The following is a 27,011-nucleotide window of genomic DNA, read 5'->3' on the forward strand; positions in this document are numbered from 1 at the left end:
CTTTCATCTTTGTTTTGTCGGATGCATCCCTCAATGATCTCCTTCACTTCAGGAATTGCTACTTTATCAAAGCTAGCTGGCTTGACTCCCTGAAACATACAGAAGTATCGGTGGGGATACAGCAACAAGGAAGCCCACCAATTCATTTGTAATGAAGTTTAAGAATTGCAGAAACCACCTTCATATTAACACAGACCCATATTTTGTATACACAGGGCCAAGTTCATATCCCCGGTGTGAACTACAAAGATCAATCTGGCACAGGATGTCTTGTTCCTCAATCATTCATTACTGATCTTTCAAAAACAGATTCGTCCTCTCTCTCTACCAGACATCCCCTATGTAGTTTGTGGGCTTTAGCAGTTAGGTGCTACTCAGCCATTTTAAACTTTAGAAGAATTTGTTGGCTAGAGGGGCACATGTCATCTCAGCCCGGAGCGTCTTCTGTGCAGCTCCAGTGCACTAACCCACATGATTACCTGAACACACACAGCAAAGAGTTATGTTGCTTCCTAGAATTGTTCCAAATTACAGTCATGCAGAAAGATTTAGGCCTAGATTCATCTTATAGGAAAGAATTCAGCTGTATTGACAATCTGTCTGGATGGCTATGTAAATTGTTCAGTGTCCTAGACACAGATTGATTGGGGGACTTCTCTTTTCCTCAGTCTCTCAGTCAAAAATAAATCTGAAAAGGCAGCAGGACAGTCTTACAGAACAAACAGATGTTGAGATTACATAGGCAGCTCTAACGGGCAACACTTCGCAGAGTTTTAGCAACACAAGGGCATTGTCCTGAGAAAGAGTAAGCAAAATCACCTCTTTCAGCACCTTTTCCATAAGGATCCTATGGAAGCCAGGGCAGATATATATGGGACTAAATTCCCTTATTTACATGTGACCAACATCCCCACTGATTTTGGTGGGAGCTGTGCACACATTAAGGAAAGCAGAATTGGGCCCACAGAACTTCACTTTATTCAGTCTTCATCTCACCTTAATATTAAAGATGGCAACACATTGAAAGAGGAAGCAGCTAATTCTGTTTATTCATAGTTTTGGTTATCTAAAGTCTCAGTTTGCAGCCAAGTAAACTATAAACTTAAATTCAGCTACCAGATCTGTTACTTATGGTGTTGATCACTGCACCATCTGTATACCTGAAGTGTCAGCCTGCACCTCTGGTGGATCACAATGAAACCAAGCACGGTGCCAGTCCTGAAGTAGCAGTCAAGGAACAGGGCTATATGAGGTACTTCAAACCTTCATGGTTTGGTGTCTTGAGCACCTAGAGACATTCTCCCTGTATGATATATCACTAGAGCAAAGGTGGTTACAACATACCACTCTGCCCTGCATAATGGGAGGGAGGTCATAGGCAAAAGGTTGAGAGCCACTGAACTAAAACTCAGGCTAACAGTCCCTCATTTAAATGGAAGGGGGCTAACATGATATTTTCAGTAGTTTCCTAGACTAAATTCCTTCCTCTATTGGTCTGAGGACCTTCCAGGCACGCTGCACAGCCTATTTTCTCTCCCTAGCAGAGGGCAAGTGGGTTCCAACATGGATAAACGAGTGAGAGGGAAGCACTGGAGTCCAGATTTCTAATGCCTTCTATAGTTATTAGTTCTAATTTTAGTATGCATTGTTCATGCACCCAGCATAATGGAGAGGTGTGTTTAATAACCAAAAATTAAGTATGCTGGATGTATTTCACACAAAAAATCCAAACATCTGGTTGATTCTAGTCTGGAGGGCCTGTTTCCTTGCTCTAAACTTTGCTCTAGCTTACAGATCCCTGCAACTAAGATTCATAAAATTGAAGGAGTATAGTGTGATAAAAGTAAGCCCTGGAGCAGGGCCTCTCAGTGAACATGAAGAATGCTTTTTTAAAAGCTTTTTTGAAAATGAGAACTTTATCAGAGGCCAATGGCCCAGCTGATAAGACATAAGTCAACTTGATACAGCAATGTGGGCATGCATAATCTCCCAGTTTTCCTGCAAGACATTAGCAAGATTGTACTGCATTGCAATAGATCTTAAAATCTTATTCTTTAACTTTCTCCCCAAATTCCTGGTTCTTTTTTCATCTCTAACCATCTCACTGCTTAAAGTACCAACAATTAGCAAAGCTAAATTCTTTAAATATAGTCACTTTCCAAGCTTAAATTGAGACCAGGTATTCAGACTTCTAAGGTAGTTACTTTGGCTACATGATCCATTGTGTAATTTATACCTCAGTTTCCCAGCCAGAGATCAGAGATCCCAGCCAGGGGGTAGAGAGAAAGAGAAGGAGTGTCAGGCAGATTTATACTCTGCAGCTATCCTGTTCCACCTCCCATGCCACAACAGTCACTGCTATTTTTAGCACACTAGCTCCAACAGAGCTAGTGTGCCTCTCTCTACTCAAACTGGGAGTCACACTCCCAACTGCATCATAAATTACTAGAGTCCTGAAAGTAGCAACAGCCTGCATATACTCCAATTTACATCACCGACAACAGCAACAGAGGTAAGATGTCAGTTAAGGATCTTAGGGAAAATCTCATTTCAGAAAAGCAAAGAAATAAAATATAAAATGGCTGGCACAGCTGAACATAAGCTTGAGGAAATAAATGAGAAACTTTCCTGTTTATGGTACTTTATTCTATGCTCCATCCTTGCAACTGCATTAATCTTGTAAGTGATGAGGAAGTTAATAAGTGGGTCCCAGAACTACAAACATTACCAGGTTAACAACTGAAAAATATTCTTGGATATTTAACGTTAAGAGATTTCAAGTACCTTTACTATTACCCACTGCCTTAGGCTGTAATCAGTCAGGAAGCTCCTTCTCAATCAAAGGCCTGGCTGCACACAACCCAATTTCTAAAACATACTGTAACGAGGGGAAAAAAATGAGGAAAGAGGTCCTGTGCTTCAAGTGACCTTGGTGTGTCCCGTGTGCAACTATACACTCTTTCAACAGGCCCTGGAAAGCTGAAGACACTCAAGGACATACTTTCAGTTTCTTGGCTCAAGCAGTTCATATTAACTCGTTGAAGGTATGCATGTGTCATGTATTTAGAAGCACAGTTCCCACCTCTTCCCCTTCTCCAAGCCCATTAGGAAGAACCAGGAGTGAGGACAAGCCAACGCATTTTTTAAGAAATTATAGGTTCCCACTCCTGAGTGGCAATATTCAGTTACAACAGCACTGAATACCTGCCACTACTTTTGTGGTTTACCTGTGTTTGTTAAAAGAATAATGGGCTCTTACAAATGGCAGATTCAAGGAACTGACATATTTGTTACAGATACCTGTTCTAGACCTGTTTAATACAAAAAAAAAAATAGTCTTTTGGGTAGACATCAGAGCATTTAAATACTTCCTTGCATTGCTAACGTTCCTATAAACATGATACCCAGGCACTAACAGTCAGGTCTTTAGCTATTAACACAATAGACCAAGCTGTAATATAGAAGCTATCGAGATTAGCTCAGAAATCAACACAAGAGCCAGCTGATGTATAATTTGAAGGGCTTTGATGAGGCAGATAGTGTGGATATTTTAACTGGTCAAAAATGAAGTCTGCTACTCTTTTTTTTTTTTTTTTTTTTTTAAAAAACAAACAACCTGCATCATTAACAAAAGCAAGATCACTAGTTGAATATTTTATACATCTTTCAGAGTAAGTTTATGAATTTATCAAATCAAATAGAAAGAAAAGGGTGCTCTAAAATCCAACAGCTTTCTCTAATGTCCTTGAACAAATCAAAACAAGCTAACACAGGTAACTGAACAAACTCCAGAACATTCTTTCAAAATAGTTTTGAATGCCAGGAAGAGAAACTTTGTTGTACTCTGCATTAGTATGACTTTGTTCAGATTACATCCAGAAAATTGTAGCAATGAATACTTAATTATCTTCCCTTACCAATTCAGAAGTCACTTGTATGTGTTCTTATGGAGCAAACAGTCAATGCTAAATGATTCTAACACCAAATTAAGCTAAAAGTAGTGCAAACAGGTTAGATAAAAATTACATATCATGAATTAGGATGGTTTTGTTTGGATTTTGAATAATATTTAACTCACTTAGCACTATTTTGTTACTTGCAACTGAAGCACCAAACAAAAAAAGTTACCTGTGCAAGACCATAAGCTATGTAAAGAAATCTTTTCTACAAGATATTCCTGAAGATCAATTTTACAAGTTCACAGGAGCTGCAAACTTCACTCACCCTCAGTTTCTGTACAGCAACTCTATGACAGTATAAGAGTTTTGTTATAATTATTCAGAAGCGAACAAATCACTTCTCTATGCCAGGCACAAACAAAGTAAGGCGAGAAACAGCCTCAGTTTTCATTATTCCATTTTATTTGCTGTTCCCAAAACTCTTACCCCCCACATAAGACATTTAAGTTTTTCCTAAAAACAAAATCAGGTTTCCCACTAACTGAAACCAAAGCATAGTTTATGTTAAATCAGACTAGTTCAGCAGACTTGTTCCTGAAGGGCTCCTGCTGCAATTGCAACATTCTTTACTTGAGCTACATGGGCCTATCCAATACAGTAGAAATTCCTACCCACCTCTTTAGCACTGTCCTTGTGAGAGCAGCAGCAACAGTGGGAATTAATGATGACAAACACCGGACAAATCTCTCTCTTTGTAAAATCCATCAGGAGAGAGAGAGAGAGAGAGAGAGAGAGACCAAAAATGGGATGGAAGATAAAAAATATTCCAATACGAGGGACTGTTAGGCATAGACTTAGCGCACAGCAGAAGGAAAGCAGACATCAAAATTAAAGGGGAGCATGGTTTGTTTCACACCACTTGTGCTTCCCTTAGTCCTGTACATGAGTTTGCAGAAATCAGAGCTCTGTTCTGATGGCTGCTTGCTCCATTCCAGACCCCAGAACAGAAATGCTAAATGCTAAACAGCAGGTAAGTTTACTCAAGTGCTCCTCCTCTTCCACCCCTCCCCTAATAGCAAAGGGGCAAGCAGAGTGGGGATCTTTGCTTGCTTTATGCCCCACCTCCAGCCTAGATGGCCTGCTCATTCTCTGCACATGTTTGCTGCAATAGTTAACATTGCACATAAACTAGAACCACAATGTTTGACTTAACTCCCACCCTAGCAAATTAGATACTACTGAACTGAAAGGAATGGGTCAATGTCCAGTACAACAACCTGACCAAAGTTTGTTGGCATTATTTAATATATTAAGAAAGCAACAGGCACCAATCTGTGATACAGGACATATTTCTGCCTACCAAGTCAATCCGATTACAGCATGGTGGTAATATCTACTTCAACAGGAGAGCCCTTTTTCTCAACAGTTAAAGAATATTTCCTTGATAATTAAAGCACCTTACACATTCTGCATCCTTCTTGGCCAGCACTAACAGTCTACCACAGGAACAAGTAACATATTACAGCTGCAATCATTAAGGTGACTCCCATACTTAACACATTTTATTCCCTTGCCTATACATCTTAAATTCCATCCCCCAGCCTCACACATCCTGTACTAGATTACCTAACAAAGTACTTTATCATTAATCTATTCAACTCTAGTAACTTAAGAACTTGGGAGAGCTCACATGACAGATGTTAGACAAAAAAAAAGTACTGAGATCATACCAAGATGAACAAGGCTTGTACCAATTCCCTAGTAGTTACTACAACGAGCACTGTGAAACTCTCTTGTTCACAGCTGCAGAGCCACTATTTTAAGGTGAAATTAAAAGCAACCTTCCCTCTCCACCTACTCTTCTCTCCCCTACCAAATTAAGGCCTGATGTGAGCAAATAAATCCCAGCCAATTGATGAGGACATACCGCACATCATTTAAAAGGTTATCTCTGAAGACCACCTCACCCCAAAAATCTTCTTGGTACATCCTGGTTCACTGACTATATAAATGCATTCTATTCTGTATACGATTTTATACTGTACTTATCACCATAGTATCTGAACACATTCCAAAGCACATTAATCACATCCAAATTCTATGTTACAATGAGACATTTGGTATTTGATAGCACATTCTAGGACACCTTCCTTGAAGATCGCCTTTTTACTGGCAATGACTGATGAGAAAATTGTAAAAAGGTCATCTGAAACACACTGCCGTGATGACTGCTCCTCATAGCCTTGTCAGACATTTTGCACACAAATATCAGCTCCCATTTTTGCTTAATGCTTTTGCTGTTATGATACATACTACAGCGTGGAGTTTAGTAACCCATTGGCAAGTATGACATGCTAAGGTAGTTACTCCTGCAGCGCTGCTCAGTGAACACAAATGCCTGTTTTTGCAGTCAAAACAGACTGAAATTGATTTCACAGAAATAGAATTTTTTATTCCTTGTTCCATTTCATTCTGCTCTATGGAATTCTGGTCTGCATTTTTCTGGCATGCTATGCAAGTTGCACTGTGCACTTTAATATTCCAACTTTTCAACCTCCTACCGAAACATTCTGTGTTTGCTTTATTCCTTTGAAAAAAGTAGTTTAAGTACACAACCCAAAAAGGAATTTTACAGTAACTGCTTTAATCTCTTCTCCTCAAACATAATGTTCAGATTTATGCAGTCCAGAGGCTAATAGAATCAGTGACAAAGTCAAATTACACAAACAAAGTAATTAAAATCTCCATTATATTTTGCTAGGCTGTTAAACTGCTGGTTTAAGCCAGATATGGGCTGCTACAAACCATTAGTTTAAGGAATTCAAACACAGCCAATGATTCCAATGGAAAACAAGTCTCCAATTCATCCCCCAAAGCGCCCTAAGCAAAACTATGCAAGGCAATTAAATTAGTTTACCCCATGATACTCTAAAATACCAACACCTGCTATTAGTTACTGCTCCAACCCAGGAAGCCTAATAAACTTAACCATTTCTTCCTTTCACCACCCCTTCCAGTTTGCCCTAAGCAAACAGAATTCATAAAACTCAGAAGGCTCTTTCCAGAAGCTGCCCTTCCAGCTCTGCTTTTTCCTTGTGCACAACTGAAGAGTACTGAAAACTACTATCTACATCTGGAAATTCATCTCCCAGAGCAATTTTAATCTTGATCCTTGAGCTGGTCCAATCACATTCTACATTCCCCTTTACTGACTTGAAAAAGGGACATTTTAGCTATTTATTCAGTCAAAGGCAAGTGACCTGTACAAGCTGCAGTTTAGATCTGTACTAAAATATAGTATTTTTGATTTAGTGACTAACTTAAAGACAGTTTAAGAAGCTAGCATCATTGACTCCATTATTTCAACAATTCAGAATGAGTATCTAAAACAGTAAAGCCAGCACTATGAGATACTGCATAAAATGAGGGTTCTACTTTCTACAATATAACGTTTTCCAAATTTACTTCAAACCCTGGATTAAAAAAATTAGAATTCCTTCTTACCAAGAGCAAGCCAAAGCACATCCTAATGCAGATTTTCAAATTAATTTGACTGTTCACAGAAGTGAACAAGTGTACTTCCTCTGCCAACAATTTGATATTCTTTCATAAATTCACAATTTGACACTTTTTTTTTTGGTAGTCTCCTCACTGTTTCTGAAAGCTTTCCCCACGTAGCCTTGTCAGAGTACTTGAGTCCTACATCACCCCAACTGCTATTTAAGTATGAAACCCCCAGACATCTCTGCCAATGCAACATAATTCTGACCTACAGCACCCTTTGCTATTCCATGTCTACACTTCTCAGCATGGACTGTCAGCCATGTCAAGTTGTATTATTTGGCAATAGGCATAAATGGAGTAGGAAGATAAAACTTGTTTGAAACCAAGGGTAGAACAATGCATTAACAATGCATCCTTGAAGGTCCACATTAAATAGCCAGCTTAACTTCATATTTTGACTAATTGTTAGTGATGCAGATTTACCCGATTTTGTTTCTTTATAAATACAGCTATCTATTGTACACAGTGTACTCTGGACACTTATCCCAAAACTAAAAATCACACCATTGAACTCAAATCTAGAACACAAGGACATCTGGAGCCCAATCATATGCTTTTTTCAGTCTACTTCACAGAAGTTTGACGTTTCTTCACAAATTTTTTTTGTCTATCCAATGTAGAAACAAGTTGCAGTACTGCAGCATGGAGGTGATGAATGCATATCAAGCCTCCCATAAGAAACAGATGGAATCTTCTCACTAGCAGGCAATGAAGATGGTGTGCTTTAGTAATTGCTGTTATTTGACTCTCCAGAGTCAGTGATGAGCCCTGTATGTCCTACACTGAATACTATTCTACATGTTACAGGGCAAGTGCCCTCCATTGCGAAAAAGGTAGTAGCGTTTATAAGCACATCAAAACAGTTACTTATGAACAGGATTTCAGTCTTTCTGGGATTTAATTCAGAACCAACACTTCAATTCCCCCACTACCCACACAGTGAAGTATGAGAGATAGGAGTCTATGCTAGATAAAAAAAAACATCAGCAGAACTGAATCTCATCAACATCTCTACCCTTATATCATACCTCTGTAAAAATGTAGCTATACAGATGAGAATACACCTTGTGATAGGAATGAGCACTGAAAGACTCCATATGCCAGCGTTTGGGGGAGAAGCAGCAACAGCAACAAATCATACTTGAATTTTACAGCTATTACTTTTAAAAAAAAGTGACCACAGGATGTCAGACTTATTTACCTCTTAACACTTCCTATAGGCTTTCACAAAGATTACCAATAAAAATACAACGAGGCGTATTTGTGGCATCTCAGAGACTAACTAATTTATTTGGGCATAAGCTTTCATTGGCTAAAACCCACTTCAGAGGTTTTAGCCCACAAAAGCTTATGCCCAAATATATTTATTTGTTAGTCTCAGATGCCACAAGGACTCCTCGTTGTTTTTGCTGATACAGACTAATATGGCTACCACTCAAACCTGTCACAATACAAGTACATTTCAAATGCTGCAGACTATGACAGAGATAGTTTCAGCAAGCAGAAAAACCACACAAAGACTAGCTTACCTCTTCCCCCAAAAAACATGGAAGATCAACCTTCCTCCATCAGACACCACAGCACGTCTCATCACTGACTCTTCAGAAGACCTCTTCCATGCCACTGGAAAGCCCCAAACCCTCCTTCCCTAAGGCAAAGGCCACAAGAATCAACCATCTGGATTAACTTTTCTTCTCTGGATGCTTCTACAAAGTGATATGTTAGCCCATGTACTTCCTCTCCCCCCTTCCTTTTCCCCCTTTTATTTGCTGCTTTCTTGACCTTCAAAGGGTCAACCAGTAATTAACAGGATCAATACCATAATAAGTAATAAATAGCCACACACAAGATTATTATGATGAGACTAGACACATTCATCTATAGTGATTTTCCTTTTACTAAAGTTTAAAAAATATTGCGGGAGATAAAAACCTCAATATTTGTGAAAAAATTGTTATTAAAGTATAATTATCATGTTCATTATTACAAACTTGCATTTGCCTTGATTGAATTTTAAGAAATCTCTAGGATTTCAGTTTTCCGTCAACATGATGGATTTCCACAGTATCAATAACATCCCCATAATCCATAAAACCTGGTTACACAAATTCTGAAATATAGTTTTTATATTTTACTTTATTTTCTCTGTTATTTTATTTCATGGTATGTTTTGCGAGAAGATTTTAATTGCAAGATATGAATGTACTGCCAGGACCATTTTGGTCAGAAAGGCTAGCAGACAAGCGAGATTGTGGGTAGGTCTACACTGTAATCCCAGTGCATTTGCAGCTCAGACAGACATACCTGTGCTCACATGACTAAAAGCAGTGATGTAAATGTTGTAGCATGGGCTTCAGCAACCCAAGCAGGTCCCCAGGGTCCACAGCATGCTTGTAGAACCATCACATCTATTCTGCTCTTTTAGCCATACTAACACAGGTAAAGCTAGTGCAAGTATGTTTACCTAAACTGCAATCATCCCTTGAATTGCAGTTAGCTATAACCTGTCTGATCAATGACCAAATCCCTCTGGTACGAGATAAAACTCATCTCTATACCAGATTTGTATCTCAAACAACACACCTTGGAGGAAAGTTTAGGGATGGACTGAGTTATCAACAGCCATAGAATTAGGCCTTTTCACACACCCCTTCCTTTTACAAAAGAATTCTGGAAGTTTTTATCCTTGAAACAAAGTAAAACATTGGTAGTTGGAAATGTTTTGTAGAAGACCTTTGTAACCTTTCAATTTATGTTTCCCCTTCAAGGTGAAAACCTTGCAATTCCTTAAATACTTAAGAGGGCATCAATTTCTTTCTAGATGTGCATTTTCAAAATGTTATTTCTAAACACAAGCATTTAGTGTGTGAATGGTAAGATTTTTATATCCCAACATAGACCTTGGTGACCTGGTGACCTTGCTACAATTGTTTATTAATAACCAAAGCCATCTAAGTACAGAATATTTATATTAATTGGAGAATGAATTCATTTGGCAATGGTTAGGCAACTTCCTTACCAAATTTAGAAAGACAAGAATCACCTCTCCCAAACCTGTTCAGAGAATGCCTACTGACATGACTATTTAAAATTAATGATTAAACTTAAGTAATTCTTAAAGAGAAAGACTATTTTGGGAGACTAAAACCTCATAGAATATAAGCTTGTTTGGATCCATTGGAAGCAGAATTGCAACTTTTTAAACCCTGATGGAACTCAAAGGCTCTCAGAAAATGGACTGAATAGAAGAAAAAGTTAAAACTAATTTTAAAGCTGTTTTGAGAACTTCCTGCCACAAAGGTAAAATAACCATCAAGAAGAGCAGTTACAGCATGCAGCATACGTATTAACAGACTGCATATTTTGTGCTAAAGATGCTGCCATGATCAGCCCGCAAAGTTGTTGAGCCCAGAAGGTATGACAGCAGCTAATTTTTTTTAATCTTGTCAGACTCCACAACGGGGGTTTTCCTACTTCAGTGAAACAAGGAAAGAATACAAAATATCTCTGAATTTACCAACCAGAAGCATACTCTACTCCCATCCCTCAACTATATAGGCCTCCTCACAGCTAATTTTATTCATCTCTGAAAGCAAGCAAACTACAACCAGAACAAAAAGGAGTCCAGGACAGCATCAAGAAGCAACAACCTTCAGTTCAGAATGGTTCTTCAGCATCATGGGGAAGATGAAATTTGTAAAAGCATGGGCAAGGGATTAGATTTAAAATGTTTGTAATGATTTTAATGGGATGTTGAAATGCTATTGTAATATAAGAAAGTAACAGTTTCTCCTGTTAATCATGATTATTTAAAATTAATGATTGGTTTATGTATCCCTGGTTAAGAGACAAACTGGCCTTAAACAGAGGAAAGTAGTGGGATTTAAATTTAGAAATTAAGATTCTTAATATTAATTTGTTTCCCTGTCTCAAGACAGCTCCCTGAATAGTTTCTTTCATGAAACTGAATTTAAATAATTTCTTTAGTTTCATAGGACCTAATTAGGACTACTTACCATTGCCTATTTATAAACGGTTTAGTCTATCCACGCTATACCAAACAGGGTTTATCAACCCTCCTTCACCCATCTATACATGGTTTTAGTTATCTATGATACACTGAGGCCATGTCTACACTATGGGGACTACAGCAGCATACCTACGGCAACACAGCTATGCCTACATAACTCCATAACTTAGACACAGGTTACAGTGATGGAAGGGATTTCTCACATCACTCTAGGGACACCACCTCCCTGAGTAATGGGGGCGAGGTCAACAGAAGCATTCCTCCGTTGACCTAGCTGCATTTACACTAGGAGTTAGGCCAGCATAGCCACAGAATTCAGGGGTGTAGGTTTTTCACATCCCTGAGCGGCACAGCTATCTCACTTAAGTTTTACGTGTAGACCACTTAATCCTTAGATAGGATTAACTACGAATTTGGGGAAAAAAAAAATATACTTTGGTCTTAACTCACCAAAAGAAGACTGACCCAACTAGAAATGGGCCCACTTTCAAAGGTATAATCTCTATTAAGAGCTCACCAGACACACAGAAGGGATTGCAGCTGAAGTAATCATTATTGCTTCTCTGTTTTGTTTTTCTCTTTTACTTTAATAAAATAGACAAATGATAGTCATTGTTTTCCTTCTTTTTAAACTGTAGGGTCTCCTAAGGAATGGCAAACAGTGGGAAACACTTCCCTGAACTGGTGTAAAGAGGCAACTGTTAACATCTGGCCTACCATTTCTCGTTTCTCTCAACTATAAATTTTACTAAATTGGGGAATAAGATTACTTGGTGCTCAAAAACCAGAAAATATCCAATCTCTTAAAAACTGAACGGTCTATACTTGATGTTTATTTACAGTAAAGCCATAGAAGATATACGAAACCAAAGGACTGGGAACATCAGATTTTTTCAAGTCCAAAGATATTACTCTTAGGATAAAAGAGACATTTGCTGTGTGAACTACACTGTCTGGTTTGATCTCAACTGCTTTAAGGAATTAATTTAGAAAAATATTAATCTGATCTGAAAGTTGCTAGATATATGATTTTGCAGCACTCATCAATAAAGGCTGTTACCAAGGTTTATGAGAACGACATTCATTATTTGTATTGACATTAGGACATTACAAACTGAAGTTATGCTTTGCAACTTCCATATGGCTGAATATTTAGCATTATGAATTTATCAGAAAATTGTGTGGCTTTGTGGGAGAAACTTGTTATGCTTCTGAAATATAATTAGAACTTACAGGAGGAGCTGTACTCATTCTGGCAATTTCAGTAACGAACAATTTAATTACTTATTTCTATTAGTATTGCGAGAGCCAAGCTGCCTTTTCTTCTGGCTCACACCACTGGAAGTGTTATCTTCCAACTGCAGGGCCAAATACTGTCCTCACTTACACCTTTGCAACCACAGTGAAGACATCCTGCTCATATCTGGGAAGTTCTATTATGAAGACTGCAGGGCTGCACAGCTTATGACCAAAATTTTCGGAACATGGGTGCCTAAAATTAGCCTCCTACCTCAAAGCAGCCTGATTTTCAAAGATGTTGGACACCTGCAACTCCCATTAAGTGCAAAGAAACCTGGATTACTCAGCACTCTGAAAATCAGGCCACTTCTTTAAAGTTGCTTTAATATAGGTTTAGGAATCTTGCTTCAAGCACTTAATTAGTAAATGTTAGCCCAAGTTTTTAATAATTCAGTAGTCTCCCTATGACTATTTATGTAGCACAATCCAAAGCCCCTTCTTGTTTTGTTTTCCCTCACGTAGGTCATATCCAATCTCCAAATTTATGCTCTTTTGTACGGGGAAGCACCTTATCTGGTATATGAGGTTTTTAGCACAGCTTTGGCTGCTGTAATTTTTGATAGTACTGCACAGGTGTAATTTAGGGCAAAATTGGTCCACACAATCTAGTAGTTGTGGCACATGAGCCAGAAAGAGCTCAAGATGAATCTTTGACATCTGGCTGAGTTTACAGGCCAGGCACTGATCAGACATTTTGACATTTAACATGGACACACTTGGAGTCATTAAAAGCAGTCTTATAAAGATCTGTGTGTTAGAGTTGCTTTTCAGAAAAGAATCAACTTAATGGAGTGACTCGTGGGCCCTTTTCCTCCCCATCACATCTTCAGGGAGTAGCTTTCCCTCTGTTGTGCGAATGACATAGGGCTTTCTCACTTCTCCCACTATATGTGGATTCTCCCCCATTTACCCTTCTCCTCATGCAATTCAATATGGATAGCAGTGCCAATAGCAGATTTTTGAGGGGGAAGGGAGTTAGCTACAGGCCATCCTACTTGTTTTGTATAGTCCCAGGAATGCTGAATCCTACTCCCTTCTCCCGACCTGAGACACTTCACTGATTGGAAGCTCGCCAGGCCACAGACCATGTCTACTTGTAAAGGCACATATCTTGACTGGGCCACGGGGCACCATCACAAAAAAAATGAAGGGGTCTAGTAAAGAGTAGAAAACAGAAAGAGGAAGACATGTAACCATGTACCTCTTATGTGCTCTACAGAGTATTTTATAATCTAATGGTAGGCCTAGGGAGTCAATTTTACTCTCCATTCAGTGAGCTACTCAAAAACTACCATCACTCAGGACTGGATTTGAAAACCCTGAACAGTCAGCAGAATCTGTCCAGTTAAATAGCCTTAAAAACTGCTTAAACCATTTGTTTGCCTGGCCACTTACACCATACACAGCTATTTTTAAGAAGCGTTTTACAACCAGGCTTTACACTTTGGACTGTCTAAAGTTAACGCAGCCAAACCTTGTTAGTCAAACTCATTTTAAACATTATTCACACTATTAGTTTCACTACTAAGGTGTAGCACAGGGACAAGTCTTCATTTTCACTACCCAGAATTTACTTCACTAGTATGAGCCATGTTTAGGGAATGTTCATCTATCCAGAGAAAAATGGGCCACTGTTAGAGGAACTAGGACATTAAGTTGGAACTGACAATACCAAAAACAAACCAAGGAGTTATGCTGCTCCCCACCAGCCATGGAAATGGCCCATTTTTCATTGCTGTCTCTACTTTCATGGTCCTTCTCCACCCAGCTGTTATAGCACCAAGGACCTATGACTCTACACCAGAACAAAACTCCTGGTCTTCTATGCATACAGTACTCTCATTAGTGGATCCTAGAGCATGAACTCTCAGGTCTGTAAACCAGATTTTATTTTATTTCAAGTTGGTGATGAACATTTCAACAGGCTGTCTATAAAACGTAATCAAGTCTTACACAATCAGCCCTTGGTCTCCCACATGGAATACTGAAGCCTTCCAAACTCATAAGGCCACTTTAGAGATGAAAACACTCCCTAACTTAATGAAACCTGGAGTACACAAAATGGATATGTGATGACAAATACCTAAAACTGATAGCTGATGGCATATGAATTTTCAAGGTGAACAACATAACGCAGGAAGCTCAAGGACAGTGTGTCCTTTGACAAGTAACTGAATCCTCTAAGCAGCTGCAAGTTCTCTTTCACAAACACAGTCTGCTACCACTCTCTCAGTAATATCTGGAGTTCAGATTTTGCAAAGACTTCAACAGAAGATATAAAAAGCTGGCATGCCTGCAATTCTAGCTCCAGGAGTCCTGTTCCCTTCTGAAGTAGCATGTGGGTTACTCTATTTGTTGCACTGAACCAGGTTGCACAAATTAACGTTTATTGGGAAGTGAGTGGGAGAGAAACTTTGCCTTCATCTTGCAGTTATTTTTTCTGATCTTTATACTTTTGCAAGGTTACTCCAGCTTCTGCACAGCTCTCATGTTTGTATTTGAAGGAAAAATCAGTGCACACTTCTTAAAAGGGGGCTAATTTTCCTGTAACTTCTGTGCAACAGGATCACAAATTAGTGTCTTAGGTAGTTCTGCTCCTGCTTCTTCCACCCTTAATTCTTACTGCCTATATAGCACAATGCAACAACAGAAGTTAATTTTATCCCAGTCTTTTTCTTCCCATCTATAATTTAAAGCGATTAAGTGAATTTTAGTTTGCATTAAGCTGACTTTTTCTTGGTCAAGTACAAAAACACCAAGTGCCATCCAAATTGCTTCACTTGTCACTCTCTCTACCAAAGAATCTCAGTAATGACACTCAGCATTCCTATTCCAATTCCAGACCTTCCCAAACAGAAATTGGGAATGGTGTCAACTGTACAGAATTGTGTGAAAGCTGTATGTCATGGCAGAGTGTCCACTAGAGACCAGGCTGGGACCAAACTAATTTCACTTTTCAAAAAGTGCCCAAATATAACGAATGCTAACATGGATTTCTCCACCCCTCAACCAACCTCGCCCAGAGAAGGCATTCCTCCACAACATTGCAAAAAACTGAACCTAAGTTTCCACAGCAACAGCAGCTGGTGCACAGCCCATGCCTTAGTAGGAACAGAATAATGTCTAGAATTTCTTCAGAAGGATATACATGCACTTACCTAGATCTTGGAGGATAGCTCGTCTTCCTCGATTATTCAGCACAGTTAGCTATAGCACAATCTACTTTAAAGGAACTGTAACTCTGCACCCCATATTCTTCAGTGATATTTTGATATAATTATTACATCATAATGTATTTTATGCAAGACATGTGAGATGTCATTGGAAAGATGATTTGCTGAATATGATTATTCTGTTTGTATGCATGTATCATTGTTTTTGTCATCTGAAGTTATGAATATTGACTATATATCTACCTCAAATGTAGTTACACATTGCACTAGACAAGATGTTTTCAGTCTAGATAGCGAGTGGGGAAGGGCCTACTCAGGGCAATGAGTCATTAGGAAAAAACAATAGGCCATAAGAGAAGCTTATCTCCCACCTGGGGAACCTTCTTGAGAATGCTACAGATGGCCTCCAAGTAATGGCTGCTATGACTCTTCAAAGATCTGATGTGACCGCATGTCTCTAGACTCCATCTTAGGATGTCATTGTTTTTCCACAGACTGATCTGGGAACTAAACTTTGAAACAAAGGGTTCCCGCCTTATATAGCTTTTGAATATAGCGGAGAATGACATCATCTGCTGTTCTTCATTCCCCACCCAAGAGAGCTCCTGGAACCATCTGAGGAACAAAGACTGAACTGGGGAAGTGCTAGACCCAGGCTAAAGGGATTTTTAGCCTGTGAAAAACACCTGGGGATTCCAAGCTGTAAAGTAAGTGCAGCTTGCCCCTAAAGAATCTGCAGCCTGCTTGTATCATCTCTTAGGGTGAGAATCTGCTGTTCATACCTATTTAGTGTTAAGTTTAGTTTGCATTTTTTGTTTATTTGCTAGGTCATCTGCTTTGATTGGTCTGCTATCACTTATCTTTTGTAGTTAATAAACTTGTTTTTGCTTTATCTAAAACCAGTGTGGGAATCATAACTCAGGGGCAAAAGGCTGTTGATATTCCTCTCCACATTGAGGGAGGAGGCAAATTTTATGAGCTTATGCGGTACAGTGCAAGACAGTATAATTTTGGGATTATACTCCAGAGGGGTTGCGTGCCTCAGGAACTGGGTATAGCTTGTCCACTGGGTCACAGGTATATTCTCACTTACCAGCTAATTTGCTTTTGGTGCTTGGTTTGGCTCTTCCTCCTCACTTGCTCTGACATGTTGAGCAATTAAGGATTTGTCCACCTTGAGGGCTCCCCTCCTCCACTTTTCCAGAGTGATGCCTGCCAATTGCTCGCTTTATCTCCTTAACAATGCTTGAACTTGGAAAGCCTGGTAGGATGAGAGTCCATGGCCGTCTCAACTGAGCCACAGAAAGCAAGTTACCCAGCAAACAAGAACATGCCTTGCTGTAGATCAGTCCAAAAGCACACACATACTAGATTCTAGAAAGCACTATCTAACTGAAAACCCAGAGTAGGGAAGGAGAATAAGAGATTCCAGGCACAACTTTAAGAGGGAGCTTGAGATCAAAGGAGCAGGGGAAGGAGGAATAGAAACCTCCAAACCGTTCAGCTGCTCCCCATGAAGAAAGGTTCTCGGGGAAGTCCTGCTCTAAATATCCTGCAAACAAGGGCTGGGTCCACAACCACCTTCATAATTTGTGCATGGTGAGAGTGAGAGCACAGGGAACACCAGGTTACAGCTCAACAAAGCTTGTCTATTGACATCTCCCCTCTCCAGCCCAGATGATGGCCATGGCTCTGGCAGACTGAGCTTTAATTTATACTGGCCAGTGAAATTCTGAGGGTTTGTAGGCCTTCTTGTGTCTGCATCTGATTAAACTAAATTATCCATGATTAAGTCTACATTTGTCACAGACATCATAGAATCCGTGACTTCCAGAGACCTCCGTGACGTTTTCTGCTTCAGCCCCTGGGGCTGCAGGACTGGAGTTGGCAGCCAGAGGGGCCCTGGCAGGGTTCCAGCAACAAGCAACAGCCTCCTCATGTGGCCTTCCTCAAGGTTCCAGCAACCAGGGACAGCCTTGCAGGGACTGGGGGGAGAGAACCATGCAGCTCCCAGCTACAATGGTGGCAGGAGAAACCATGGACCCGCAACAGCAAAAGTCAGACAGATCCTGGCTTCTGTGAATTTTTTGTTTATTGCCCATGACCTGTCCGTGATTTTTACTAAAAATAACCGTGACAAAAGTTTAGCCTTATCCATAATGAATCTGGCTGCCTGAGGTCTTTCTTTGAACCCTAAAAAAAGAGAAAGAAAAAGACTGTCCATTCCCCTGAATATTTCTGATCTAAGTACAGAGGAGGGCTGCTCTTGAAATCCAATGGGTAGCAGCAGGCTTCTCCCTTCATGTTCTAGATTGGGACCAAAACTCCCAAGGAAATATCATGGTTAGCTGAAATGGGGACAGGCTTTCCTGTAAAAGCTAGGAAAGATGCACAGAGCCACCTTGTCATTACAGAAGATTAAAGATGGAGGAAGACCAGAAAGGGCAGAGAGCTCTCCCACGCTCCTGGTTGAGTTGATTGCTATTCAAAAACTACCTTGCAGATAAAAGAACCACAAATCTCAGAAATGAGGTTCAAAGGGAGGTTCACAAAACATGAGGAAAACCTCTTCCAACTAATTGGAGGCAATGTAGAGCTAGCTAGAGGGCAAAGTTACACCACTCAAAATATAACTAATGTAAGAGGTCCCCTACTGATAAGGCCTTAAAGAGTTTAGCACAAAGACTTAAATCCTAAAAGAGCTAAGAGCTGACTATTGACCAAAAAATTTGGTAGGATACTCAGATGGGCCAGAATCCCAACTTAGGCAGGAAATCTTCACACAAGTTAAAAAAACCCTCTAATATAAAGCAATAGAGGCATTTTTCATGGATACAGCATCGTTTGGGCCACCCAAATGCAAATCCCAAACTCCTGCAGCAGTGTTCTGTTTTGAACCAGGTAGAGACCCAGGGCACCTGGTCTGGCTATGGAAAAATCTTGATGTAAGGGGGGAGAAACTCTTAGGTATTGGGTGAGCATTAGCAGGTCTGCATACCAACTCCACCTTCACCAGGTAATTAGGTTAAAGAAATTTCCATCTTAGGTAGACATACCCATGCCAGCTCGATCGGAGCTAGCCAAAATAGAAGTCTCAAACTGCAGTGCAGATATACCCTTAGAGCATTAATATAAGTGACAGAGGAGGAATGTGAAGCCCAGTGGAAATTCCAAGGAATAGTAAATTTATCCCATGTCAGTGCTGCAGCGTTTGGGACTGCAGGGTTTGGGTATCCACTGGTGAGAGTACTTGGTATTGAATTGCTTGGTGGTTCGGTCTACAACAGGAATTCTGCATTTTCGGGGATTTGCTGCAGTACTTGTTTTGGTAACCTCTCTTGGAAATGTCTTAGATAAACATAAGCAGTCTGCCATACAGTTAGTGTCAGAAAACATGTAAGGCCTTACTGACTATTGCCTCCACCCAAGAGAACAAAAAGGTCAGGGCTCCCTTAGTAAGATAGTACAAAAAAGAAACCCAGGTGGTTCATAACCACAACTACAGCCACAGTTTTGCATTTAACACATACGTTCCTTATATTAGCCAGTACACTTTGAGGGTGTTTATGTGCAGCCATCTCCCTTAGGAAGCAGGTCATCCTACACTGAGCAGGTCATCCAGGAGATCTTCTCACCCACAGGCTCACATCCAAGGCAATGCGTGTTCTGGCTAGGACCTAAGGGAATGCAATAAAGGTGCTTTTTCCTCCTCCCCAATTTACTACAAGACCAAGTAAATCAAACAACTCTGATATCTCCTGCATTGCTTAATTGGTAGAGTCTTGTAAGAGTGTCCAAATAAACCAATCCTTCAAATAAGGACACCAAACACTCTTGCGGGGGGGGGGGTGCCACCCGTTAGATTATGAGGCATTAGGAGCATGGACTGTATTGGTGTTCTATCCGAAGCTAAGCACTTCATTCACAAATCGTCACTCCTAAAGCCATTCCACAAGGTTAACAAGAAAACATGGAAACTTCTTGGGTTCCCACCAGTAGATAATGAAATCATCTGTTGGCAAACAAGGTCCTCTACTTCCAACTGGAAGTTAATTTTTTTTCAAAAATCAGTCAAGGAACAGACAAGTTATAGATGCCAGACATTCCAATTCTGAGGGTTCCTATCACCACTGTATTCTTATTTTTCTGAATATTTAGCTCTGAAGACTGATTACTTATCCAGTATGCTGCAAGACAGTAGTATCATCATCATCCTCATTAGGAGGCCTTCAACTATTTCACAACATTATACTTAAAAAAAAAAAAGCCACCGACAGATTTAATTGCAGGTCCTATCATTCCCAACTACTCAAAATTACACTCTTGATTTGGTGCCAAGGCTGGGGGCTCAAACTATTCAAATATCACCATCTGAATGTCTAGGGAAAACAAAAACCTCCCTAGCTTGGTCCAGTGACATGTTTACAAGCACTCCATTTGGCATCTTTTTTTTACTTCATTCTGTGAGCTACTTACCTGCTGATAATGTAAAAGATTTCCAGTGGGTAACTATGGAAAGTGGCCGAACAGCAAAGTAGCCAAAGGCAATTTAGGATGCAGTAAAGTATTAACTTACAATGACTCATAAAAATAAACACATGAGAATCTGCATTGGCAGTCAGTTAATCCAGAGTTTCCTAGATTTGTGACCCAAGTTTGTTTATTCCAGAGACGGAAGTTTCGAACTACTCTTCCAAGACAAAAGCACAAAATTGTAATGGGTCAGAAAATATCTTGTGATATTGGAGTGAGTTTTACTTTGATATAGTACCTTGTTATGTAGTTTTACCTGAATGTAGGATATCAGACTGTGTATTAAAGATCTGATTTCTAACAACATATTAAATCCTGTAAATGATTTTCCTTTGAGCACTGTTCACACACTTCTAGCATTTCCGTAGGTTGGGCTAAGCAAAGTAACTTCTACCTTTTCTCCTAAAGAAGTGCCAGCTTGCCTTTTTTACTTCTTGCACAGTATGAAGCTATCCAGCTTCCTTTGTTAGCAGTAGCACCAGCTCTCGAATCAGCAGAGGTATGGGAGACTTACGCTGGTCACTCGACGGTAGATCTGCGCAGCATTTTGGCACTCAGAATAAGGATATTCAGACGTGGCCATCTCAAGCATACACATCCCAAAAGCATACACATCAACGGATTCATCGTATTTCTCCTCATACATCTCGGGTGCCATGAACTCTGGGGTACCTTAAATTAAAAGAACGATTCAGACTCTAAATGTCTCAAAGCGAGCAGAGGCTGCTGGCGTTACTCACCGCAGGAGGAAGTGGATGGGCAGACCTGTGAGAGAAGAGAAAGTGGAGGCAAAAAAAGAAGAGGGAGGAAACCCTTAGTCACTCTGTTGCATCAATGTACCCCACGGGTGTCCCACTGCAAGGCCTTTGTAAGAAATGAGATGAGAGGGTCCATATTTTGACTGCTTTCCACATATGTTACTGAAAATAAGGGCAGAAATGGGAAACTTTGGCTACAATAAAAATTGGATCAGGAGATGAAGATCAAATTGAAGACATATGGAGAAAAAAGTAAAAGACTAGCAAGGCTGCAAACCAAATACTAGGGAAAGTTAGACACACTTACCCTTCCTCCTTATAAGAAAGGAGGCAACGAGGCTTGTTTCCACATACCTATCTGCCCTCTGCTGCAAAAAAGTAGTACTGGTAAGAGCCCACAGCTAGTCTCTGACCTGTAACACTCCATTTACTTTTTGAAGTTGAACTGTTCAGAAAAGGCCTTGCAATGAAAAACCCAGTCACTACAGATATAAAGCTTCATAAAGAATGAATAAAAGTAATTTTCTGCAAAGGCCACTCACCAGAGCCCTTTTCTTCACATACTTACCTTCTCACCTGCAGTATATTTTATAGGCCTACTGCAGATACAGGCAATAGTGAGGAACATCCTACAGGTAAAAAATACTTAGAAATACAGAGAGATTGAGTTACAGGAACAGAGTGCGAGATTCAACAAGTCCCAATGTAAATAGTGTGCAGAAGATGCACTGCCGCCTAACCCCCCAATCACAGCACACTCTCCACAAGTGAAGAGATAGCACTGTATGATCAGGGCTCCTCCAAGTCAGAGATGCAAGACTTTAAGCAGTGAATTATTTCCTGCAAACTAACCAGATTTAAGACTGTTTGAAGATCAGTCAACCTAGCTTCCCTAATCCTTCCCCACAATCCATAATCCAGAAGTCAATTATATCCAATTAGCCATAGGCTAACAATTGTTAGCCAGAACACAAAGTGATATGATTGAAGCTCTAAGCAGAAAACTAACATGGTATGGATGTGTTTTGTAAGGAAATTTTAATATACTGCCATTGTATATTTTTCCACTTCTGTCAATATTTAAACACTACCCTGGTCAGGAAGCAGGAAACATTTTAATAGTGACAGCGTGCAAAACATCTGCAAAAACTTATATCAACAATGTATTCAGGAGAACAGGTATAGGACCATTCAGCAATGCAAGTTTGCTGTATTTTAATAAACTATATTGACACTAAATCAGTGTTAGCAGCACATTGAAAAGGACCACCTTGCTCCCTTGTTAGTCTGAATATAATGCAGACTATAAGAACAAAAGTTGATAAAACCAATTTTTTAGAATAATCCAATGGTGTCAGTTTCAAACTAAAATAGGGTACTCTACAATGTTAGATTGACAACCTAGCAGATTTGGGTATGTGGCTAGATGCTAAGATAGATATCAAGATATACTATTGATAGAAAGGGAGAGGTAGGTCACCAAAACCACTGTGTGCACCCATCAAACAAATTGGCAATAAATACAATTTCAGATTTAAATCAGTTTAAATACCCCATAATCCAGCTACAGTGGTTTTATCAACAGTGTTCAACTAAGCCCTGGGGGGCAACATAATAAGCCTATATTTCCAAAACGCTTCCATAGATTGTACCCAAATACCAGGAGCACAGATACCAAAACCCTGCAACAAAAGATATTTAATCAGTACAGCAGAATGAGCCCCACAACTCAGAAGCAAAATCAGTATCACTTTTCTGAGCTCAGATCAGGAATTTTAAGAAGAGTACTTGAGTGAAATTTCTGCTGGGAGGGTCAAGTTTCCAAGTAAGCAGAATGGGTCTACCAGCCTCCAAAAACAATATAGGCTTACCTATCACACTCTTGGCAAAGGAAGCTCGTTTCAGGGTTGCCAAACCCAGGTCTCCAATCTTGACTGATCCAGTGGGGCCAGTGATGAAAATGTTGTCACATTTTAGGTCCCGGTGGATAATGGGAGGAGTGCGCGTGTGCAGAAACTGCAAGCCCTTCAATATCTGACGGCACCAACTTCTTAGTACTTTGATTTTCATCACTTTAAACCTTTTCAAATACCTGAGAAAAAGAACAGAGTAAAAAAGGGAACATATATTTCAGGTTCATTCGCTAGGTTTTCACCATTAATTCTATTAACATATAAAAACAACTAATGTACAGAACTGAATCTAGTAATCTAGCTCAATCGCCCCTCTGTTTTTTCCACCAAATGCATCCGACGAAGCGAGCTGTAGCTCACGAAAGCTTATGCTCTAATAAATTTGTTAGTCTCTAAGGTACCACAAGTACTCCTTTTCTTTTTGCGAATACAGACTAACATGGCTGCTACTCTGAAACCTAGTAATCTAGAGAGTATACTACAATTTATATGTGGCCTATTTATTACATTTAATGGTCCAGTTTCAGTGTACTGGATGCTCTGGAACAGTACTGTTCCACGACAGAGTGTCAGCGCTCCCTATTGGCTGCAGAGCTATAAGCTATGGAAGCAGCAAGCAGGTTTTTGGAGATAGGCAGGACAGGAATGGTGACTGGCTCTGCAGATCCACTGATCATTCCCCTCCTTGGAAAGGATAGACAGCAACAGCTGTAACTCAAATATATTTCATGCTGCCTTTTAGACAGCTGCATTAGTCTGGTCCTGCTGACAGGCTGGACTGCAGTTCTTTAAAACTTTCAGAAGAGGAAAGACACTAGTTAGATTTCAAGAATTCATAAATAGCTAGTTCTGTCCTCTACCAAATCTCAGCTTCACTTCTACTTTAAGTCTGCCTACACAGGCCCCAATGTGACCAGAGTCTTTAAGCAAGTTGCTAAGCTAACCTCCATATAAAGTACATATTTTCAGTGAGCCTAAGGGCTGGCGTGGCCTATCTAGTTACTTTAGCATTTTGCTGTTGAATTTTGTTTATTACCCAGGAGGTAACTGCTGATGGTTCTGATGGATAAAATGGAACTCCAATCCTATAGTTGTAAAAATTGCTGATTTGACACAATACAACTTCAAATGCAGATAGCTGAAGGTTTCACTTATTTTTTTATCCGGATTCTAAAACCCTTTATTTCCAATTCTTATTAAAATTGACATCTTCCATGCTGCACCACTGGCTCAGCAAAGCTGTTCTCCCCCCACCCCTGCCCACCATTCATTTTTCCTCTAACGTAGTGTTTAAGTAGCTAGTTCTGACCACTATCTTATATAAATATGCCTTTTCCTGGACACAGCAGAGGAAAAGAACACTGGAGAATGTCAAATTCTGAATGAATAGAAGTTTTGTTGGGCAGTGAGTGACAGCTATGAAGTCACCACAGCAACCACTCAGCTATTGAAATATTAATCCAAGCAACTCAGCCAGGGACCTAGAGTACAGTTCAAACTTGCCTCAACTTGACTAATCAAATTAGCTGTTCTCAAAGGTCTCTCAAGAAATGTAGGAAAGGATTTGATCACTTAAAACCCAACTGAAAATACCATCTGGACTCATTTCACAGCTCTGGGAAGATGGAAGGACCTTTTAGTCCAAATGAGGCAGTCTACTGAATGGACAATATAAATTCAACAAATCCAAACTACCTTTCAGATAAGACATGGCACAATCTCAAGTTTCTTGACACTCTATTCCTTGTCTGACATGGGTTTCAAAAAAAGTCTAAATACAAGAGAGTCAGGCCAGAGATGGAACTTTTGTTTCCAGGCTCATTAACAGGCTTCATCTGTGTCCACTTCTATACAGGTTTTTATACCAACCTCACCACCATTGTTTTTGAACACCAACCAGTAGTGTATTAAGCAATATGACTAACATCTGTCATGCATGGGTTGGTGTTATCTTCTCCCTAGGAGGAGAATTGTTTGTGCAGTGTAAGGTTTTCTTAGTTTTAAAAATGTACATGTGGCTGTGTGTTTATATTAGAGAAAGAAAGATTGAAGAAATGTGCTTTGCACATGCAGAGGAAGGTGGTGACATTTGTGATGTTTCCTAGTTTATTCCAGTCTTGGACCAATCCTTGAGAAAGCTGTCTCCTACACCACTCCAAGACAGTTGTCCTAATTCCTATGACCAGCACGAAGTCAGTACTATGTGATGCTACAAGACTGGGATCATCATGTTTACCCCAGGCCACCAATGTGAGTGCTGGTTTCTGCATATACACTTCATTAGAAGAACTGGTCTTGATGAAATCATTTGGACCAGTGCCCGCATAAGCTCACAGACATTAATTCCCATTACTACAATTCCTCTGGTTCAAAGAAAGCCCTTGAAATCAAACTCCTAGTGATAATCCTGCTGTAAAACAGCTCTGTAAAAGCAATCAGGAGCCAAATCCAGAGGGAAATCAGAGCACAATTTAATGAGAGAACAAGGGCAGAAAAAAAGCAAGACCAGGAAGAAAGAGAATGAAAGAGGCTCTGGTTCATATCAGCTACCACTCATGATTTTGGCTAAAATAGTTTTTGCTACTGACACAGTCATTCATCTCTTTAATGCCTGTTCCAAGGGTCAAATGGTAGTTGTACTCTAGTTCAGCTTTTGGGATCTCCAATTACATTCTTGATTCTCAAATATGCTGGTCTACTGCCAGCTCCTCACTCCTAAAGGAACTGGGCTCATACCATCATCCTGCATCCCTGCAAGATTGTTATAATTTTCCAAAAACACTGTCATAAGTTATCACGTCACTTTTAAATCTCACACAGAAAACATTTTAAAAGGAAAAAGAAAATGTGACTCTAGTCCATTTCCAATGAAGACAATGCATCTTAAAACAAAGATTAGTTACCAGGCAGATTACTGTCAGGATAGCAGCTATTACATTGTTTTGGACATCAGCAGCAAATCCGAACAAATGGAAAGTCAGATTTGCAAACTGTGCATTGTTAAGTATTTGTTTAAAAGACTACCTGCAATGGAGGGGAAATGGTTTTAATCCCTTTATGGTGTATAAAGAAGGACCTGAAAGGGTTATTTTTCCCTCACTGCTTGATTTTTATCCTAGAAAGTCAGATAGTCTAGCCTGGAAAAATGATGACTGTAGAAACTAGAGAAATATCACCACAAGAGATGAATGAAAGCTGAACAACTGAAAGGAGAAGGGATTTTAGTCAGACTGTTTAGAACTTGGTTTGTTTTTGTTGGCACTATCATTCCCAGAAAACGGTCATATTTGTAAAAATTGGGCATCCTCTCCTTCAACTTAAGTGTGAGTCTGTGCTACACTGAGACTCCCTCAACAAGCCAAAATGGACATTCCCAATATTTTGAAGGTTAAAACCCAACTAGAAAAAGCCACACAACTGTATTAGACCTTTTCACAGCATAAAGCAAAAGAAAAGAACATCAGGTCATTGTGACTCTGCACCCCATATTCTTCAGTGATATTATAATATAATTATGACAATCATAATATATTTTATGCAAGATAAATCATATGAGGTACCATTGAAAAGGTTATGATTTATTGAATATGATTATCCTATTTGTATGCATTTTTAAATCTGAAGTTAGGAGTATTAGGCATATTTTGTTTAGTTGCTAGGTAAGCTCCTTTGATCTGTTTGCTATCCCTTATAATCACTTAAAAATCTATTTTTTGTAGTTAATAAACTTGTTTTTGCTTTGTCTAAAATCAGTGTGTGGGAGTCATAACTCGGTTGTGTATTCCTCTTCACATTGAGGGAGTGGGAAAATTTCATGAACTTACACTGTATAGCTCCCTGTG

At 39.6% G+C, this 27,011-nt stretch overlaps 1 protein-coding gene across 7 annotated transcripts in view; it reads right to left on the reverse strand.

Annotated features, from left to right (window-relative positions):
* WNK1 (WNK lysine deficient protein kinase 1) overlaps positions 1-27,011 on the reverse strand; it is a 174,299-nt gene that overhangs the window by 84,844 nt on the left and 62,444 nt on the right. For 6 of the 7 annotated variants that reach the window (XM_043517897.1, XM_038395823.2, XM_038395814.2 and 3 more), the window contains exons 3-5: positions 23,128-23,348; positions 21,013-21,170; positions 1-89 (exon numbers count right to left, since the gene is read on the reverse strand). In XM_043517897.1, the coding sequence (XP_043373832.1) occupies positions 1-89; positions 21,013-21,170; positions 23,128-23,348 (468 nt within the window). Of the gene's footprint in view, positions 90-4,574; positions 5,265-21,012; positions 21,171-23,127; positions 23,349-27,011 lie in introns of those variants that run through there. The other variant, XM_043517892.1, reaches the window with a different exon arrangement.

Source organism: Dermochelys coriacea, chromosome 1 (assembly GCF_009764565.3).
Source record: "Dermochelys coriacea isolate rDerCor1 chromosome 1, rDerCor1.pri.v4, whole genome shotgun sequence".
Classification (NCBI taxonomy): domain Eukaryota; kingdom Metazoa; phylum Chordata; order Testudines; family Dermochelyidae; genus Dermochelys; species Dermochelys coriacea.